At 35.0% G+C, this 22,534-nt stretch overlaps 1 protein-coding gene across 1 annotated transcript in view; it reads right to left on the bottom strand.

Annotated features, from left to right (window-relative positions):
- LAMA2 (laminin subunit alpha 2) overlaps positions 1–22,534 on the bottom strand; it is a 604,135-nt gene that overhangs the window by 313,079 nt on the left and 268,522 nt on the right. The window contains exons 10-12 of the mRNA XM_057737971.1: positions 18,703–18,863; positions 5,260–5,400; positions 325–498 (exon numbers count right to left, since the gene is read on the bottom strand). Coding sequence (XP_057593954.1) covers positions 325–498; positions 5,260–5,400; positions 18,703–18,863 — 476 coding nt within the window. The remainder of the gene's footprint in view (positions 1–324; positions 499–5,259; positions 5,401–18,702; positions 18,864–22,534) is intronic.

Here is a 22,534-nt window from a genome sequence, read left to right as displayed (position 1 = left end):
AAAGTTAGTTAGAATAAACATAACACAGTTTCTTCCAATATCCATAATTCGTTTTGCAAAAAAATATACTAGAGGCTTCATTCATTTATTAGTACATTCAAAATGTTGACAAAGAACAGCAACTATGTAAAGTTGTGAAGTAGGGATGCTATGGCCCCTGGGGCAGGGCGGAAATGTCCAATTTAATCGGATCCAGCTGGTTCTAGCAACTGAATATAGCACATATTTGATCTTATCTTCTTTAAAAAAAGACTAAATAAAACCCATTATCCTTACTGATTAATTAAAGCAAAGTAACAAGAAGCAAGCACTGCCTGGACTTACTTTGTTTCCCAGGTAGGGAGCTGGCGCGCTCCAGCAGTAGCTCTGGGGCAGGGCTCGTCGGACCGCCACACTGCTGATGCTGATCTGCTGAGGTGGATCTAAGTCATCCTGCTGCGGAGTCACTCGAACATGCCCAGAGATGTCAGTCAGATACCAGCCACTCATGTCTTGTATCTTAAAGAAAACACACAACCATCATTACTTAGGGAAAAATCTCATTCACTTCTTCTCTTTCATATTTCTGTAGTGTTCATTTTTTGAAAATTAAAAACAAAAACTATGAATGTTTAGAAAAATATGAGAGTTGTGAATATCATTAAACTTATCATATTTACTCAACTTTAGGTACCAATCATTTTTTTTCTTGATGTTAAGAGTTTGGATTTTTATTAACCCAATGTGGTTTTTAAAAATTGTGGTTCCAAATACTTCTCTCTTAAAAATAGAAACTCATTCAAAATCACACATAATGTTATATAAATTATCAAATAGTTGAACGTTGCATTTCATGTTTTTCACTCCACTAGTAATTTCCTGTTTCTTGTAGAAACAATTATTTCAAAAGGTGTTACATATGTATCTGTAAAGCAGAGAAAGAAAAGAAATAAGAGATGAAACGTAGGTTTTCATCTAATGTTTCCTTCCTTCATATATATTTTAATTCAGCTTTGAGGCTCAAGGACATTTGAATCTATGAGCTCACAATACTATACCTATTTCTTCCCATGGGGTCAGAAGTGCTATAGGAACTCCTAGCCTAGATCCTTGGCCCAGAAATGGAAGGAGTCTTTAAGGAGGAATTAGGGAATACATGATGATTTGCTTTTCCATGTTTATACTCCAGCTGTGGGTGGGCACACAGCTACAATTCAAAACCATCCTACCTAGTCAGGACCAAACACTGGATACTGGGCTTTGTGGCTACTGGGGGCCCACTAGACGTGTGTGAGCTGCTTGGTGTAGTGGGTGATGGGGAGCAGAATGGTAATGGTGACAATATGTGGATGAAATATTTTTAAAAATTTCTTCAGGTAGGGGTTATTTGATTCCTCAACTCCCAAAGCTGTGGAATTGCTGAGACTGTTCCAGTCAAAAGAGAAACAAAGACTAAGTAAAAGCTTAGTGGCTAGCCAGGCAACAAGATACATATTATTTCCTTCTCTTCCCTTTCCAACATCATCCATCAGACATTCTAAGACAGCCCAGTGAGATTCAGAGAAAGTGCTTTACAGAAGACCTACTGAAATGCAAATATCAGTGGACCTTGTTTCTGAAGAACAAGGCTGAGTGCTACCTCAGTTCCTCTGCTAACCATAAAACTTTAGTACATTAATGGAACAGTCTAGAGGGTGAGGTGAGACTCTGCAAACAAAAGGAAGAAAGTAGACTAGATATTCATTTGCTGTTGGTTCTACATAATCTGCTTCAAGAGGTATGCATTTGGTAAGCTACGTATGGATTCAAATTTAGGTTTGAGAGTACAGTCAGAAACTACTCGTAATATTTCAGACTTAAAAGTAATACAGGCAGAGAAAATTTTCATAGTTGTGTTAAGGATTATTTAGCTAATTAAAGTTGAAAGACGGGAGTAGTGTTTGGGAGGCAGTTTTATTAAAATAGTGATCTTTGTAAAACCCAACCCTAATAATAACAGTCCCCTGATAAAATCCTCCAGTGACTAACCAAGGATAAGAACTCAACTTCTCAGTAAATTCAATCCTATATGGTACAGTTTCTCCTTCCCTCTGTAGGTTTCTCTTTCTTTCTCCAGCCTGTTTCCTGCTACTCTGTACGCATCAGTGCTGCCACACAAGCTATCTGAAATTCCCCGAAGATCTTTTTTTGTAAGGAGACAACCCACTGTCTGTGAAAGATTGAAAAGGTAATGGGAGCATGATGGGCAGGGGAGGAAGGGAGGTAGGAAGGGAAACATGTTTATGTTGATGGTAGAGGAAGAATATCCCAGTAATTACTAAACAGGTAATAATTTGAACTTTTTCAAAACAATTAAGAATGAAGATATTGTTCAAATTTAGTGTCTCCTTTTAACAAAGAAAGGGCCCTGACAACATCAAATTGCAACTAAATGCTCGTGGGTAATATGTATTATGTATACAGTTGTTAAAGGAGTTTTTCTTAATGTGTATACCAAAAATACTGCTGAGTGAAATACAGAATCCTTTATATCACAATCTGATGTTTTCTCTGTTGAACCATCTACCCTTGAGGCTAAAGCAACATTAATTCCATTACTGTTTCACATAATAATCATGGACACTGAAAAGGCTACTGTTGACTTATTCTAAGAGGTTCCAGTCTACACATTGTTACAAATAAAACATTAAAAGCTTTAGTCAAAAAGACACAACTGGCACCGGAATTACAACTAACTGCTGAACAATCATCGACAGAAAGACACTGGAACTCACCAAAAAAGACACCCCACATCCAGACACAAAGGAGAAGCTGCAATGAGACAGTAGGAGGGGCGCAATCGCATTAAAATCAAATCCCATAAATGCTGGGTGGGTGACTCACAAACTGGAGAACAGTTATACTGCAGAAGTCCACCCACTAAAGTGAGGGTGCTGAGCCCCACGTCAGGCTTCCCAACATGGGAGTCCAACAACGGAAGGAGGAATCCCCAGAGAATCAGACTCTGAAAGCCAGAGGGATTTGACTGCAGGACCTCCACAGGACTGGGGGAAACAGAGACTCCATGCTTGGAGGGCACACAAAAAAATGTGCTCAACAGGACCCAGGGGGAAGGAGCAGGGACCCCATAGGAGACTGAACCAGACCTACCTGCTGGTGTTGGGGGGTTGCCTGTGGAGGTGGGGGGCAGCTGTGGCTCACCCAGGAGACAGGGGCAGTGGCAGCAGGGGTTCTGGGAAGCACTCATTGGTGTGAACCCTCCCAGAGTTCGCCATTAGCCCCACCAAAGAGCCTGTAAGCTCCAGTGCTAAGTAGCCTCAGGTCAAACAACCAACAAGGTGGGAACACAGCCCCACCCATTAGCAGACAAACACCTTACAGTTTTACTGAGCTCCGCCCACCAAATTGGATTAAAGTCTTACTGAGCTCTGCCCACCCAGCCCTACCCACCATCAGTCTCTCCCATCAGGAAGCACCCAGGAGCCTCCTAGATAGCTTCCTCCACAAGAGGGCAGACAGCAGTATCAAGCAGTATCAGCAGTATTTCGTCTTGTGGAACTGAAAACCACAGCCACAGAAAGAGAGAGAAAATGAAAAAGCAGAGGACTTTGTACCAGATGAAGGGACAGGATGAAACCCTAGAAAAACAACTAAATGAAGAGGAGATAGGCACCCTTCCAGAAAACGAATTCAGAATAATGATGGTGAAGATGATCCAGGACTTTGAAGAAAGACTGGTTGCAAAGATCGAAACGATTACCAAAGACCTAGAGAATTAAAGAGCAAACAAACAGAGATATGCAACACAATAATTGAAATGAAAAATACACTAGAAGGAACCAATAGCAGATTAACTGAGGCAGAAGGGTGAACAAGTGACCTGGAAGACAGAATGGTGATAATCACCGATGCAGAAAAGAATAAAGAAAAAAGAATGAAAAGAATGGAAGACAGCCTAAGAGACCTCTGGGACAATGTTAAACGCACCAACATTCTCATTATAGGGGTCCCAGAAGGAGACGAGAGAGAGAAAGGACCCGAGAAAATACTGGAAGAGATTATAGTTGTAAACTTCCCTACCATGGGAAAGGAAATAGCTACCCAAGTGCAGGAAGCACAGAGAGTCCCAGGCAGGATAAACCCAAGGAGAAACACGCCAAGACATTTAGTAGTCAAATTGACAACAATTAAAGACAGAGAAATGTTATTAAAAGCAACAAAGGAAAAATGACAGATAACATACAAGGGAACTCCCATAAGAGTAACAGCTGATTTCTCAGCAGAAACTCTGCAAGCCAGAAGGGAGTGGCACGATATATTTAAAGTGATGACAGGGAAGAACCTACAACCAAGAATACTCTACCCAGTAAGGATCTCATTCAGATTCGACAAAGACATCAAAAGCTTTACAGACAAGCAACAGCTAAGAGAATTCAGCACCACCAAACCAGCCCTACAACAAATGCTAAAGGAACTTCTCTAAGCAGGAAATATAAGAGAAGAAAAGGGCCTACAAAAACAAAAACAAAATAGTTAAGAAAATGGTAATAGGAACATACATATCAATAATTACCTTGAATGTAAATGGACGAAATGCACCAACCAAAAGACACAGACTGGCTGAATGGATACAAAAACGAGACCCATATATATGCTGTCTCCAAGAGACCCACTTCAGACCTAGACACACATACAGACGGAGAGTGAGGGGATGGAAAAGATATTCTATGCAAATAGAAATCAAAAAGAAAAGCTGGAATAGCAATAGTCATATGAGATAAAATAGACTTTAAAATAAAAAATATTACAAGAGACAAGAAAGGACATTACAGAAAGATCAAGGGATCCATCCAAGGAGAGGAGATAACAATTATAAATATATATGCACCCAATATAGGAGCCCCTCAATACATAAGGCAAATGCTAACAACTATGAAAGAGGAAGTGCAAGGCAGAAATAGAGACACAGGTGTAGAGGACAAACACGTGGACACCAAGGGGGGAAAGCGGGGAGGGTTGGGGGGGGATGAATTGGGAGATTAGGATACCAAATTGTACACTCTAAATATATGCTGTTTATTGTCTGTTAACTGTATCGCAATAAATGTTCTTAAAAAATAAATAAATATATAAAGGCACAACTAGCATTTGAAAGAAAATTCCATCCCTTCTTCATGATTAGTTTAAGTAGAAGCTTACTACAAGAAAAAAAAATTACTTTCTTTCAGAAGGACAAGAACAATAGCAGGAAGCACATGAGATTCAAAGGCCGGTGCTTACATTGTCGTAGGTCCAGTAGGAGCTCTGACATCTGTTTGAAACCCCTGAGCAGAAACACTCGTCACAACCTTTACGATTATCCTCTTGCAAATTGAAGAAGCCGAATTTGCAGCGACTACAGTCTCCTCCTTCGACATTTTCCTATAAATAGAGAGGTAGGTTAGCAACAAGGCGCCCTTCAAAATGGAGAGTTGTCTCTATTTGTCTTTAAGGTAAATATAAGCTGTATATTCTTCATTTTATCTCTCAATTTTATTTAAAGTATAATGATATTTTAAAAAAATCTTCTCAAAAGCTTCTTATTAAGTTATATGCTGTCTTAACCACACTGATGAGGAATAATATTGGATTCTAATTTACTGCAGTAACTTACAATTTGATCTTCATCTCTGTCCAGAGTGTGGGGTAAATATCATGATAAATACATCAATAAGCTGGTCTTTGGGTTTACTGTTTATCATAAACCAACATAGGTGTTGTTGACCTACTTCCTCTTAGAACACATGATATGTGATAAAATAAAAGGCATTAAGTTAACACATGGATGCGTAATAGAACGTTGATTTTATACAGATAATAAAATACTTTTCACACTACATATGAAAAATGCATGTATTTGAAGCAAGCATAAGAATCTGACAGGTAGAGAAACCGGGGGCGAATACACTTACTATTTCCCTGATGAGATGCAGTAGGAAAGGAGGAAAGTTTTCCCTGGTTAATTTTCAGAGTGTTTCCTTTAACATGGTGTAGCCAGTTAATCATATAGTAACATCATGGGAAGAAATAATTCTCATTCGGTGACTGCTCTCCAGATTGGTTTCATTAATCCTAGGCCCAATACACTGAAAAATTGTTTGTTTATAGGTGGGACCCAAGCCAAGGAAAGCTGCCTATATGATGAAAAACTGGGAAGGGTGTAATCTCTCAATTTAAAGAATGCTTAACCTTGGCTAATGTCTTCTCAATGAAAGTTCCCTGCTTTCCAGGAAACAGATTCTCTATATTCCCCAAACACGAATTTGCTCCACATTTTCCCTCTTCCTTGAATTCCCTTATTCAATTCTGAAGCCTTCCTTTTCCTTAGAGAATTAACTTCTATCTCAAATGTGTTCCCAAAGCCCTTTATACATCACTCTGTTATAACCACAAAAAAGTACTGCTGTCTCTTCTAAGATTATCCTCTCCATCTGCACACCATAATCCATTCAGAGGTAGAAGCCTGTCTTACTTCCCTTTACAGCGCCAGAAAATGGCGGGGTTCATGGTACAACATTGAGCACCAGCTTAATAAAACTTTATTGTCTGAATAAATCTCTTGGGGGTCATATTTTTTATGCACAGCGAAGTGCAGTGCACTTAGTAGATGTTTCATAAAAACATTTTTGAATAAAGCAAGACTGGGCAGAAGACAGGATAATAAAATCTGAGAACATAGAGGGAAAGATAGAAGAGGAAAGAACAATAGGATGAAAAAATAGAGAAACTGATAAAAATAAACAAGTTCTCCTTGTATCCAAGAGAACAATTTATTTCAAATTAACTTTTGGGCTCAATTTCTATGAGCTATTTACCAGCTCAGCCATTTCTACATTGCCAGGAGCCTAAGCAAAAGCCCATTTCATGTGTCAAATTTAGCATCCCAATATACACACAAATTTAATAATTGCACTGATATTCTTGCTAGTTTTTATTTCTAAGGTAAATTTCAGATTTTTTGAGGTGATAGATGTCAACAAAACTAACCAAACTAATTTCAGACCTAAGATGACAAGTAAATCTCCAAAACTGTGAAGTTGAGAGCATCTTCAGAAGAGTACACAGGCAGGAAAGATGAAAAATATCTGTAATTATAATTTAGCTTATCCCATTGAAGACATAGTACAGCTGTTCTGTACACTGTGTTCTTTTGTGCTTGGTCCAATCTACTTTCATTTACTCTAATTTGAAAGCTTGTAATACCACTTTTCTGAGATTCAGACTGAATTCAACAATTAGAAATTTTTAGACACTAGTTATATTTTCTTTAGCTACATTTTAGCCTGGCAATATGATCTGGAAAAATAATGATTAAATTATTAAAATATTCAATTTAATTTAATAAGCTATAGCATCACATTAGGGTAGAAATTCTAGGAACTATGAAGATCATTAGTCAAGGTCTCTGTCTTTAAAAGCAACATCTAGAATTGGGTAAAAAGATACATTTACAATCAACTATAATGCAAGGTGGAATATGAAGAGGGCATCTCAGAAATAAATTAAATTGTGGGAACACGAGGAGGAAGGGCTTGTTTCTGCTAAGAAGGCTTGAGGAAGCTTTATGATAGGAGTGGACTTGGACCTAAACCTTGGAGCATGGTTTAAAAATTCGACCTGTTGGAGGGGATAGAAACAGAGACCTATGTTAGCAAAGATATTAGGAATAAGAAATAATTCAAATCTTAGACGGTTCATTCAGTATTTACTCTTTAAAAAAAATGTGTTGACTATTTCCTATATGCTAGGAATTTAATTTGGTACTTGGGTTCTAGGGCCCCTAACTTCATGTAATAAACTTCTAAAGCTACCCTAAGAGATACCAGTCTTGTCTCATAGGAATTGGTGAAAAGTCATTAAAAGTTACTCAGCAGGAGATAAATCAATAGAACTATACTTGAGGCACTTAAGCTGGCAAGGACAACGTCCATGAAATGTAAGACACTGGAACAAAGAAATCGTTCAATATCATACGGTGCAGCAAAGAATTAATTCAATGGGCTTGGAGTACTCAAACCCTGAACATTCTCAATTGAAGACTCTCCCTTGACCAGCTCCTTGGAGATAACTTATGAACCCTTAGAATATCTTGCCTGATAAGAATGTCTTAGTATACCAGAAACCAGGAGTGACACCAGATATTTTATACTAATGATGTGATTTATGGTGAATGCTTAGTTTTGTTTACCCGGGACCTGGCCATGTTGTATTAGTTTGACCTCTGGGAGTACTGGAGACTGAGTAGATAAGGTCAGTTATATGAGTACTCCATATCTATTTAATTGAACCCCAATAAAAACCCTGGACACCAAGACTTGGGTGAGTTTTTCTGGTTGGTAATACCTCATACGCGTTGTTGGACACTGTTGCTGGGAGAATTAACCACTCTGTACGAGTCTACTGGGAAAGGATAACTGGAAGTTTGTGCTTGGTCTCTCCTGGATCCTTCCCTCTGCCCCTTTTGTCTTTGCTGATTTTAATGTGTATCCTTTTCACTTTAATAAACCACGAGTATAACAGCTTTTCAGAGTTCTGAATCCTTCTAGTGAATCACTGAAAATGAGTGTGGTCTTGGGTCCCCCCAACACACCATGGTAAAGATAATAGGATGTCTACACCTATAAAAACAGGTTAGCCAACTCGTAGTTTTACTTTGTTTATTGTGACAAATCACTGAAGCAAAATATTTTAGATCCTGCTACAGGTCCTCAAGATAATTCTACACTCAACTCACTTCAACCCTCTTCACAAGCAATGATCAAATCATAAATTTGCAAAGACCTTATAAAATAATGTATAGCATCTCAGCTTAAATCTAGACTTTACTGTTTCTAGACTTCTATTTTTTTAGTCCTGAGTCTATACCATACTTTTTCTTTGAGTGTAGCTCCTAATCAGATTGAGCTAGATTCATTCAGTTGAAAAGTTCTTGGTTCTGATTTTTCTCTAGCTCTTTTACAGTTGAATATTAAGCCAACACTAAATAGTAAATATGGTGGATATAGTACCCACTTATATGTAAATCCTTGTGGACTATTTAAAGAGCCTCTTGAAGCTAGTAGGAAAATGAAGAATCAGGGAGAACACATTTTTAGCTCCCTAGCACTCTGCTTTCTGGACATGTATAGAATTATTTAGTTATATTAGGTTCTACTTCCTTTTTAGTTTTCTAATCTCCCTTGAGAAAATATATATCTAAGTAAGTTCTTATTTAAGGATTGTGTTTCCAAAGTTTTCTTTAAAAAGATACTAGTTTTAAAACAGTGATTACTAGAGAACATTACAGTTTGGTATTTAATATATTCTAGATATTTTAGAGTGGTACAATTCAAACACAGAAGCATGGTGTTCCAGGACTTTTATTGCACCTTCATAGGGACAGAGGTTCCCCACTTTCTAGTAGTTTGCTAATACATGTGATCTTGGAAACTTGGGTCTCAATTCTTTTTATGGGTTCCCAGGTGCATAACTGCTTTTTCGAAACTTCTCTCTGACTCATCAACAACTGTCGTCCATGAAGCAACCCCTGACTGTATTCCTAATTCATTTTCAGCTTGAGAATGAACCATCTGCTTTATGGGTTCATTTGAACATTTTAATTTCCTTTGCTATCAATATCAAATTATTAATAAATGTTCTGTATATCACTTCTCACTGTTCCTCTATTCTCTGTTATTACTCATTCATTCATCAAATCATAGCTGAGCTACTACATACAAGCCATTATATGAAATGCCAGAGGGAACATAAAAAAATGCGCTCAAGAGAATTATAGCAAAGGAAGTAAGAATGTGGACAAATAAGTATAATATAAGGCAGAAGGGAGTTACTGCCCTAAGGGGTATTGAGGGGTATTGAGTACACGCTCTGGATCTGACACTGGATTTATGACCAAAGTTTTCCAACCCCCTGAAGGAAACATAAGATAGAAAAGCCACAAGGTTGAAGAAAAAGATGTATCCCAGGGTTTGCATGATAGGGTTAAAATAGGCCACTGTAGCACTGTTCTCTTTAATAAGAATGTTTACAGATACAAGAATGTCTACTGTAGGTTTTTAAATCATCAATCAATCCAAACAGTAAAACCATTGTTTTTATTTTTTCTTGCCACTTATATTATTAAGATCTTCAAGGGCAAATACCTTATCTTATAATGTGTCACCATCCAACTCAGACTCTAAAACACGGATGTGAAAATAATTGATCCTGAACACCTAATAATGATGGTGAGTCTGTGACTTCTAGTTCAAAGACTATTTTAGTCATTATGAGATTTCTCTCTCCTTTGGCTATTTTCCTATCACTTCTTTGTACTGATTAACTTTAAACAGAGTTGTTAACATATAATTTAATAAAAAATTTAGAAGTTGTTTAAACTGTTTATCTAAACAAAATGGGGTCTAATCTACTCTCTCTCAGCATTTCAAATGGGCAGCTCTTATCAATCCAGTAAATTTATTTTAATATTTTATTCATTTAGAGTTCAACCGTGATTCTCTCTGATTTGCAAATTTAATGGGTTTTTTTTTACACCTAAGCCTATTACATAGGTAATTTCCAAAATGCTCCAGGCTTAATTTCCAGAATGCTCCAGGCTTCCACTCTAGAGGTTAACATTCCTTTATATCACCATATTTTCCTAAAAACAAATATTCTAGTTTCTTCATTTCTAAACCATTATTCCAGTTGGTTATAATAACAAAAATTAAACAGGAACTAATGATAGTTAATTATTTTTTCACTGTCAAAAATTAATCCACATAATAAATATTTTAATTCTTTTCCATATTGTGATAATAAAAAGTGCTGCTTCAGACCAGTGGTTCTCAACCTAGTTTTCATTACCTTGTCCCTAAGGAGCCTCTTTAGTCACTTTTTTCAGAATCATCCTCACCACGAAATTTTAATTCTACAGATATACTGTATGTGCTGAGGCACTGTGTGAATATGCTTACCTTATACATAAAATGGATATGATATTTTTGCCCCTCAAGAACCAATTTTCATCCCCTCAGGGAGAAATGTGTGCTTTATATACATACTTCTTTTGAACATATTCAGGTGAGTATCTAATTAGATATTTTGTGGCCTACCCTATAAAAATATATATATATATATAGTAACTGTCCTTTTTTTCTTTAGTACTCTTTTTTTTTTCCTAAAAACAAAGTTGAATTAGAAAAATCTTACTAGGTTCTTCTTTCTTGAAGTGAGATACTGTTGGGTTGACATCAATTTTCTTTTTGCTATAGTTTCCTCAGCACAGTTTCTCTCTAGAGAAATGAGTCACAATAGTTTTCCTGTATTCTTTCTCATGAAGGCACCTTTCTATAAATTAGGAACAGCTTCAACAGTACATGTTTATCTGTGATTGTTAGCCAACTGGGAATTCTACTGGCAAAGTTACCAGGAATATCTCCAGTGATATTTAAGTTATTTTTTGTGATAATTGCTTCAGAAATTTTGCAGTCATGCTTGTTTGTTGGGGGAGTTTGTAGTCAATTACAGATTTTTCTCTGTTATGGGCTTCATTTTAATGCATCCTAGTATTAAAAGAAGTTAACAAAAGAAGGATAATTAGATAATTAGCAGTATTTGCTGAGTGTTTACTCTTTAAATACACTGTTCCAAGGCTAAATAATAAATAGTTGGTGGGTTAGAAAGAGAGAAGAAAATAAATGGAAATTAGTTCTCACTTTTTACAACCTGAACTTTCAATGTTAAAAAAAATTATAGTAGTTTTGAACTGTGTTGCAAAAGACAAATTCTGGTATGTATTTTTTTTTTTATAAATTTATTTTTATTTTTCGTTGCGTTGGGTCTTCATTGCTGCGCATGGGCTTTCTCTAGTTGCGGCGAGTGGGGGCTACTCTTTGTTGCAGTGCATGGGCTTCTTATTGTGGCAGCTTCCCTTGTTGCAGAGCATGGGCTCTAGGCACGTGGACTTCAGTAGTTGTGGCACATAGGCTCAGCAGTTGTGGCTCACTGGCTCTAGAGCACTGGCTCAGTAGTTGTGACACACTGGCTTAGTTGCTCTGTGGCATGTGGAATCTTCCTGGCCCAGGGATCAAACCCATGTCCCCTGCATTGGCAGGCAGATTCTTAACAACTGCACCACCTGGGAAATCCTGGCATGTACTTTTTATGGTAAATATTTTATATCTGTAATTTAGGTTTGGGATCAAATATATAATGCCTTTTGTAAATGCCCTGGGTTGAGTCTAACAAGTTAATGAGGTAATCATTCCTGTACATAAATGGAAAAGAGGGAAACCCAAACCAATAAAAATGTTAGCACACACCATAAAAATCCAATTGGGGAAAAGAATGGAAACATATCTCTACTTATAAAACACAATACAAATAAACAAAAAATTAATCCAGCAGGTATTTATGATTATACTTCATATTTGCACAGGGCTTAAATGTTATAATTACACCTAAAATTAAGAATTAGGCAAGAAAGATTTAATATCATTTTACAGATTAAGAAATATGAATCAGACAGTTTCAGCAACTGTCAAAGCTTCACACTATTTTTAGTTTTCTCCTTTCCTTCTTTTTTATGTATGAGCCACTGTGTTATCTTCTTATTTTTCAATGACGAAGAAAATATATGGAATCGATGTCATCACAGAGGTGCAATAGACATTAAATGGATTGCAAATTGTAAAAAGATCATAAAGGAAAAGAAAAAGGTGACAAGTGGCTATGGCAGGAGAATGATTTATACTAGGGGATAAAGGATAGCTTTGCTGAGAAGTGGAACTGAGCCTTGAAAAATAAATTTGCCTAGATAAGCAAAGGGAAAAGGTCAGAGTGAGGTTTTCTCAGCAGTCTGAATAGAATCTGTAAAATTTCAGAGTCAGAAAGGGCTTGGTGACTCAAGAAATTTAAGCAAGGTTGGACGACAGTAGGTGAAGCTCAAGAATATTCTGGAGAGGTAAACCAAGGTCAAATCACATCATTTTGTGCATCAGTAAGAACTTAATGTAAAGTACAATAAAAAAAAAACCCAAAGCAAAACAAGATGAAAATACAGATTTTGATTTCTAGTCTTTTACTTCACTATTTTTCTTTCCATTATGACTTTGATAAAAATAAAAGCACATGTTCCTACCCAGATCAAGGTCTATTTATATTATTTATCAGAGCCTGCAATCCAGCTAACTTGGAATAGATACCATGATACCAAACTTCAAAAGAGCCAATTTTTAGCATGTAATACTTAAAATAAACAAATACCAAGAGTAGGAACAGCATTTACATTTAATTGACTTGTCTTATATCTGAGATTGGCTTGTCTCTTGTAATTTATTAGAAGAGAGAGAAATTTTTAAAAATTTAATAATGCATAAAAATCAGTACATATTTTTGTGCCTTGAGCTGCATTCTTTTCATATTTTGAACTATAATTAGGATGGTGTTCAGTAATATCATTATCTAAACAATGATATAATAGAAAATCTTATGTGTAGAGTTAATAGTAATTGATACTGTATTAAGCTAAAATTTTCATTCACCTCTTTTTAAATTAGGAAATCCTTTTTTTCCATCAATTAGAGAAATTTTAAATCTGGAATTATTTTAAAGCATTAGAAAAGTACATATAATATGATAATTATCCATTACCTACAACCTAGAGATAAAAGATATGAATATTTTTCCATGTGTGCTACAGCTATATTTTTAAAGAAATAAAAGTTAAGCACATTTGAATCTCACTTCACTTTGATCCTATTCATTTACCTCCTTCTATAGAGTTAACTACTATTCTGAAATTAGTACACATCATCTCAGTGTATTTAAATTTTTTAAATTTATATTTGTGTGTTGATAGATTGTTTTATGTTTTACAACTTTACATAAATGATAACATAATAGCATTTGTTTCCTTCACTTCATCTCAAATTTCTCAATGTTTTTACATATAAGACCTATTTCACTCACTTGAGTTGTTTCTTGTATCAGATTATATGAATATATTGTAATTTATTTTTCTTATTTAGGGATATTTAGAGTTTTCCTAATTTTCATTATAACAAGTAGATCTGTGTTGAACATCTTTTAAAATGCTTCTTTATACATGTACAAGATTTTTTAGGGTAAACATCTAGATATTTAGTTGCTGGCTGACCGGTTTTTAATATCTTTAATGATACTAGATAATGACATACTGGCCTCCCACTGAGTTAATCCTAATAACAGCAGTGGTGAACATTTCCATTTCCACAGATTTTCACCAGCACTTGATATTAGCAGCTATCTCCCCATTTTAAATATTACTTTATGATCTTCAATAATCTTTTAAAAATACCTCTCCTTGAGAACCTTTATTTCTAAGTAATACATAGTTTTCTTGCTATTCTAAATATTTTTTATTACACTTCCTAACTGGTTATCACTGGTATATAGAAATGCTTCTGCTTTTTATAGACTGATTCTTGTATATTGCAATCTAGCGGAACTCTTCTGGGTTCAATACTCTTTTACTAAAGTACATATATGACTGAGAAGTTTTTCCAGTGAAGTAAATGCTCACAATAATCTAATATTTGTCTCTAGTTTTAATATTATTCTCTTTGTCTTGACTGGTGAGCAGCAATTCTACTATAAGCCCTCGTGGCGGACTTCTTTTTAATCTTCAATCTAAGGATGTATAATTTTCTTTAATTCTGCATAATTCTTTACTCCATTATTTCTTGAATATTGTTTCTCCCCAGTTTCATCTAATCTCTTCTTTGGCCACTCCTGCTAAATTTTATGTTGAATTTTATCATTCTATCAGCCATGCCACTTATCTTCTCATATTTTTTTCTTTACCTCCCTATAACAATTTATAAGTAACTTTCTCAGTTCTGTATTTCTGATTCTCTATCCAGCAGTCTCTAATCTCCTGTTCAACACATTCACTGAATTTTACATTTCAATAACTACATATATATGTGTATATATATTTAATTAATTTTTATTACAGTACAGTGGCTTTACAATGTTGTATTAGTTTCTGCTGTACAGTAACATGAATCAGTTATATGTATACATATATCCAGTCTTTTTTGGATTTCCTTCCTACATGTATTTTTTATTTCTAGAAGTAAATTTTATTAGCTTCTTTCCAAACCTGCTTATTCTTTTAATATAGTGCCCTATTTTGTGTCATTTTTTTCCTATTTTTTCTTTCTTTGTTCTTTTACTTTCTAGTCATATTTTTATGACTACATTTTGTAAGTATTTTATTTCTATGATTTATATTATAAAATTATGACTGTATTTTTATGCTTATATAATTTTTTCAGACTATCCTATTCTTTTTAGTTGTTTTTTAAATTAATTAATTAATTAATTTATTTTATTGGCTGTGTTGCATCTTTTTTTTTGCTGTGCGCGGGCTTTCTTTTTAGTTGTGGTGAGTGAAGGCTACTTTTCGTTGTGGTGCATGGGCTCCTCATTGCCATGGCTTCTCTTGTTGCAGAGCACGGGCTCTAGGTATGTGGGCTTCAGTAGTTGCAGCACGTGGGCTCAATAGTTGTGGCTCACGGGCTCTAAAGCGCAGGCTCAATAGTTGTGGTGCACAGGCTTAGTTGCTCCATGGCAAGTGGGATATTCCTGGAGCAGGGATCGAACCCGTGTCCCCTGTATTGGCAGGTGGATTCTCAACCACTACGCCACCTAGGAAGCCCTTCTTTTTAGTTTTTAGTATACAAATATTCTGAATTTTGTGGCTTCTGATTTCCTTTTGTAGTTACTTTCCTTTTGTGCAGTATATTGCTTTCCAGTGAGCTCAGTTTAAGCTATACTTTCCTGTGCAAATACCATTTGCTTGACTTGTTGAAGTATTCTAGCACATAAAGGGACCCCATCCCATGTGACACACAGGTTTGAGGGTTTGACAATGCACTAAATTTTACACATCTAGAGCCCCAAAGGAAAAAGAACATTTTCTAGTTGCTACTCCTAGCTTGCAGGTACAATTTTCTAGTGTCTGTTTGTTTCGCTTCCGGGGGACATTTCTAGAGTCCAAGCTTAAGTGAATTCAGTTCCAATTTCCCTCAGCAGGTCCAAATCCTCGTATCATGTCTTAGAGAAGCCATTAAAACTCTAAACTTTAGCCCTCATCTTAGGACTAAGACCAGCCTGCCACCCCCCACCCCATGACCTTAGTTGCACAGTTTTGCCTAAGTTTATGCTTAACTTAGGCTTCCCTCTTTGGTCTGACATCTAGGAAGTTCCTTTTCTTTCCTGAATCTACATGATTGCAAATTTATTTGCACTGTTTCATCCAGAATACTTGTATTTGAAATGGCAGAAATGGAAAAAGTGATATCCACTTTTCTCATTATTGCATTTTAAAAGGACATTAGTCCTTTAAAATTTACAATAGAAACAAACTTAGGCCCAAGACTTTACAACAAAGTACTTTCTTAAAATGTTTACAAACTTCAGTAAATATTTTTTCAAATGAAAATTATGGAAAACTGTTATATATTATAGTGAAAAAAGAATAAATGTGCATATGTTTACTGATTAATACACATTTTGGAGATAAATGCTTTTCTAGATATCCTTTTACTTGAATTTAAGTCTCTAGTATCTTAGCTTCTCAATAACGTCTTACCTGTAAAATAGCATTTTCATGTATGTTGTTTTGAATAATCAGCTGACAGTCCTATGTCAAATCATGTTTTTGTGACACATGCATATAATTTATGACTTTTAAAAGTTAGATATCTAATGAGACTTGCTTTCTGCAAGTTTTTATCCTAAAAACACATTTAGTTTTATAAGAGTTTATCATCATCTATTTAAAATATCACATTGTTGAAGGGTAACTCTTTTAATGATGCTACTTACATAATTTTCATTATCTTTATGATTTCTTAATTGCTGCTTATTGTTGCGCTTTAATTGCCTATGTAGAGCTTCAGGTGACTTTGTAGGAGGCATTTTTCTTATTAGGATTATAATCACTCTCAGTACAATACTGAGGCAGACAGGGAGCAGGTGGTGGCTCAAGGAACTTTCCCCCCTGGCTCTGCTAATGGCGACAACTGTCCTGTTCTAGACTTTCTCACTATATTTTTCAAAGAAAATGAATGGGGATCTGCTTCCTTCATGTCTTTGTTACTCTTTCCTCGCAAATACCGGCCATCTTGCGTCTAATGATTAGTATGTGTATAACAACATTCCCTTTCTTTTTTCCCATTTTGACTTCCTATATTCTAGAGACTCAGGAGGTTTCTCTCCCATTCTAAGCACAGCTGTGCCTGTCCTTTATTTGAGCAAATGATAAAGGTTAGGGATTTCTGTGGAGTTTTGGAAAAGGAATAAAGCACTTGAAGGAAATATATTTGGTAAATATTAGAGAAGATGCATTAAAAGCCTCGAGGATGGCCCCAAAAGACATACAGGATGAAGAGAGGTGGTGTCCTTTAGCAAGTGATCACCCACAGACTACTCCAGTTTTGATCTACAAGTGTAAGACTTCATTTCAGATATTAGAAAAAAAAGGTACTAGGTGTAGTTAATTTACTGTATTTCAGAACATGGCAACTCTTTACCATGGACTGTAGACTTTCTGCCTGTTTATGTAGACAGGAGTTTTATTGTTTCAGTGGTCCAAGATAGGTACCTAAATTACCCCTGATATAACATATACTTATAACTATTATAATATTTAGCTTCATATTTCAGACATTCCTGTCCCAATAAGTGTACACTCAACATCAGTAATAATATTTACTTCTTATTTCTTATTTTATGGTCTAATGTTTGTATACATATGTATACTCATATGCCAACTATTAGCATATAATTTATAGCTGCATAGATAAGGCTAATGAATTAATAAAGGAAAGATTCTTAATAAGGTTCTGTGAGGACAAAGAAAAAAAGAAGTAACATTTATTTTTACATCAGTATAGAATGGTAACTTTTTCAACCGAGCTCGTTCTCTCAGCTAATGTAGCTAATATTGTCTGATCTGAATGTTTTTGGACTGATTACCATAGCTAAAGAAAAGCAGTTTTATCCTTTTAGACTTGTGCTTGCCTCTATGTGTCCTCTATGTGCATAAGCTGCAGGTGTAATGTACCCCTTGATATTAACGTGATGAGCTATTATCTGAGCGTGTACAACAAAGAAAGTTGCATTTCTGAATGTACTCTTGGGAGGAAATATTGAGCGTTCAATCAATTCACTAGGGTTTCACACATTTTTTGGTAATTAAACAGAGGATTTTGAACATGGTATTTTCGGACTTATCTGGGTTCAAACTTCAGAATATTATTTAAAAATCTAGAATAAAACCCTTGACAGAATTATTTTCAGAATTGGATACAAAGCTAAAGTAGATTTGAGTGTACAGTAGTTTTAAAGGATTGCTAGTTTTAGTAGTGTATATTTTAAAATTAACAGACTATATAGGAAATGGAGGAAATGTGTTTTTGTTATAACACATTCTTAAGGTGACTTATCTTCTGTATTTGTAGGTTTTTAGATAAATGATGTGTGTCTTGCTGCAGTGAACCTCGTTCTAAAGACACTTTATAGGAGTGCTACCAATAGAATAGAGAGAGGATGTTTAGAGAAGCTCCAATTGCTTAATGCCTGAAGACATAAGAGAGAAACCAAGGAAATGATCTTTGCTTTTAACAGGGGGACATTACTGGATAAACAACGTACCTTGCAGTTACAGGGTCCAAAACAAGGGTCTTCATTTGCGCTCCCTGCGCCACTGCAGTTACAAGGTTTGCAGTCTGGATAGCCAGTGTAGCCCCTGGCACACCGATCACAGCTCACCCCTCTGAAGCCAGGTTTGCAATAGCAGGACCCGGGTGCCAGACCTAATGGAAGATGAGACACATATCAATATTTTCTAATTGACTCATAACCCCCTCAGACTATCACAAGATGGGCAAGTGTCTTGGGCGTAAAAATTTACTATTAAAATAAGAACCTAACAACAATCTTCCTAGTACATCACTAAGTACAACAAAGAAAAAGACTAAGCGTGTTTGACCTAAACGTCCATCAACGGATGAATGGATAAAGAAAATATGGTACATATATACAGTGGAATACTACTCAACAATAAAAAATAATGCCATGTGCAGCAACATAGGTGCAACCAGAGATTATCATACTATGCGAAGTAAGTCAGAAAGAGAAAAATACCATATGATGTTACTTATATGTGGAATCTAAAATATGACACAAATGAACTTACCTACCAAACAGACTCACAGACCTAAAGAACAGATTTGTGGTTGCCAAGTGAGAGGGGGTTGGGGGAAGGATGAATTGGGAGTTTGAGATTAACAGATGCAAACTATATATATAAAGAATGGATAGACAACAAGGTCCTACTGTATAGCACAGGGAGCTATATTTAATATCCTGTGATAAACCATAATGTGAAAGAAAATGAAAAGGAATGTGTATATATATGTATAACTGAATCACTTTGCTGTATAGTAGACATTAACACAATATTGTAAATCAACTATACTTCAATAAAAGATTAAATTAAAAATAAAATTTTTAAAAAGACCAAGGGTGTTCATGGGAACAGATATTTTGGGAATAAAAAACTGAATAGAGGAGGGAAATAATAGCTGTTTCAATTTGCTTTTTCATTTTAAATAGAGAAATGCAAAAGACAATTTTATTCTTGTCTTTGATTAGAAAAATAGAAAAAAAGGAGGAATGAATACAAGTTATTGACCTTTAAAATATGGAAAAATATAACAGCAAATAAGTAAAATATAATCCACTCAAAAAACAAAAGGAAGGTAGAAAAAAGCAAGGAAACATTATGATAAGAAAACATAAAACAACAGAGAGTCAAACATACATACACAATATTTAAGTGAGTTAGTATTATTCTTTTGATTAAAAATATGCACATGCAATGTTCACAAGAGACAGACAAAATGACAAGAAATATTAAAAATAAAAGAAGGTAAATATACATTAGGAAAGCATATAGAAAATTTAAAACAATTGTAGTAATATTAATGAGGGCCAAAGTTAGAATTCAATTAAAATAAGTTCCATAGGACAAGCTCTCATTTCACATTGATAAAGGCACAATAAAAACATGATTTAAGTTATTATATTTATGCTCCGAATAAGCATTAATTAGAAGTACAAAAATATATAGACAATGAAAGATATTGGAAATCAAAGAAAAATTGCCCAAAACTCAATGGCTGAGAACTACATTAACCTACCATTTTTAAATATTTACAGATGAATTGGAAAAAGGCAAGACATAAAAATTTGAATAATATAATAATGTTGAACTATACATTGTATGGCATATAAATACTTACTGAAGCTAATCAGTAACTAATCCACAAAAATCTTCAATTTCTCAAAGCAGAAATTATTGAAGGCTTATTTTCTTAACATAAATTGCTACTTCTATATTTGTAACAAATGCCACAATAAGTTAGGATTCAATTAATTAAGAATATCATACATGAAGATAGAATTTTATGCAAAACTCAGCCGCTCTAAAAATTAATAAATATTTCTCCCTAATAACTCTTGGGTTAAAAAGAAAATCAAGACTTCAATTGCAGATCAAATAGTTTTTTAAATAGAATATAACAGCAGTAAGAAAGGGATTTAGCAATGTTCATTGAATGTAGAAAAACTGAAGCAAAATTTTTAGGCTTAAATATTTCATTATTTCAAAAAATGTAAATAAATTAAAACTTAATTCATGTAATTAGAAAAAAATTTTAAAAAACCAAAATGAAACCATGGGAAAGAAGGTAGATTTGAAACCTAAACAAAAAGAAAAGGAAGCCAAAAAAAAAAGAAACTTAGACAAAGCTAATTAAGGATATCAAAAGAGGGCAATGATGAAAGAATTCCCACAAAAATATTTCAGTACCTGTTAATTTTTACAGTGTTCTCAAAGTCTGAAACTCTTATGGAACATATAAAAAATGGAGAGGTATGTAATTCAGTTTATGAAGCTAGTAAATACATGATTGCAAAATCTAACAAAGATAACCCAAAATAGCTTTGGCTATTAGGGGTCTTTTGCGTTTCCATACAAATTGTAAGATTCCTTGCTCTAGTTCTGTGAAAAATGCCATTGGTAATTTGACAGGGATTGCGTTGAATTTGTACGTTGCTTTGGGTAGTATAGTCATTATCACAATGTTGATTCTTCCCATCCAAGAACATGGTATGTCTCCCCATCTGTTTGTATCGTCTTTGATTTCTTTCATCAGTGTCTTATAGTTTTCTGCATACAGCAATTTTGCCTCCTTAGGCAGGTTTATTCCTAGGTATTTTATTCTTTTTGTTGCAATGGTGAATGGGAGAGTTTCCTTAATTTCTCTTTCTGTTTTTTTGTTGTAAGTGTATAGGAATGCAAGAGATTTCTGTGCATTAATTTTGTATCCTGCTACTTTACTAAATTCATAGATTCATGCTAGCAGTTTTCTGGTAGCATCTTTAGGGTTTTCAATGTATAATATCATGTCATCTGCAAAGAGTGACAATTTTACTTCTTTTCCAATTTGGATTCTTTTTATTTCATTTTCTTCTCTGATTGCTGTGGCTAAAACTTCCAAAACTGTGTTGAATAATAGTGGTGAGAGTGGGCACCCTTGTCTTGTTCCTGTTCTTAGAGTGAATTCTTTCAGTTTTTCACCATTTAGAACAATATTGGTTTTTGGTTTCTCATATATGGCTTAAACACAATAACAACTAATATTTAAATAGCATTTATCTTATGCTAGGCATTATACTTAGCTTACACACTACGCATATGTCAACATTCAAAACATCAATATGAGGTAGACACTATTATCTTCCCCACTTTACAGATAAGGAAACTAAGACACAGAGAAATTAAGTGATTTGCTAAAGTAGCACAGCTGGCAGGTGTCAGAGCCAGGAACAATTAACATATGAATCCAGATGAGACACTCCTAAATAAAATAAACACCAAACTGAAACCTAAAGTACCATAAATTCAAAGGACCTTCCATGATGACCTAGTAGACTTTATTTCAGTAATATAAATAGCTCATTTTATTTCACTTTGCTTTATTGTGCTTTGCAGATATTTTGTTTCTTATACATTGTTGTTTTGTGGCAACCAGGCATCGAGCACAATTATTGGCACCATTTTTCCAACAGCACATGCTTACTTTGTGCCTCTGTGCCACATTTGGGTAGTACTCCCAATACTCCAAACTTTTTCATTATTATTATATTTGTTATGGTGATCTGTGATCAGTGAGTTTTGATGCCAATATTGTAATTGTTTTGGGACACCACTAACCTCACCCACGTAAAACAGAGAACTTAACCTATAAATGTGTATGTTCTGACTGCTTACAGATTGGCCATTTCTCATCTCTCTCCCTCTCCTCAGGCCTCCCTGGTCCCTCAAACACAATATTTAAATTAGGCCAATTAATAAGTCTACAATGGTCTCTAAGTGCTCAAGTAAAAGGAAGAGTTGCATGTCTCTCACTTTAAATCA

Source organism: Hippopotamus amphibius, chromosome 6 (genome assembly GCF_030028045.1).
Source record: "Hippopotamus amphibius kiboko isolate mHipAmp2 chromosome 6, mHipAmp2.hap2, whole genome shotgun sequence".
Lineage (NCBI taxonomy): Eukaryota > Metazoa > Chordata > Mammalia > Artiodactyla > Hippopotamidae > Hippopotamus > Hippopotamus amphibius.
Note: the sequence above shows the minus strand (reverse complement) of the source record. Positions and strands in the feature narration are given on the sequence as shown.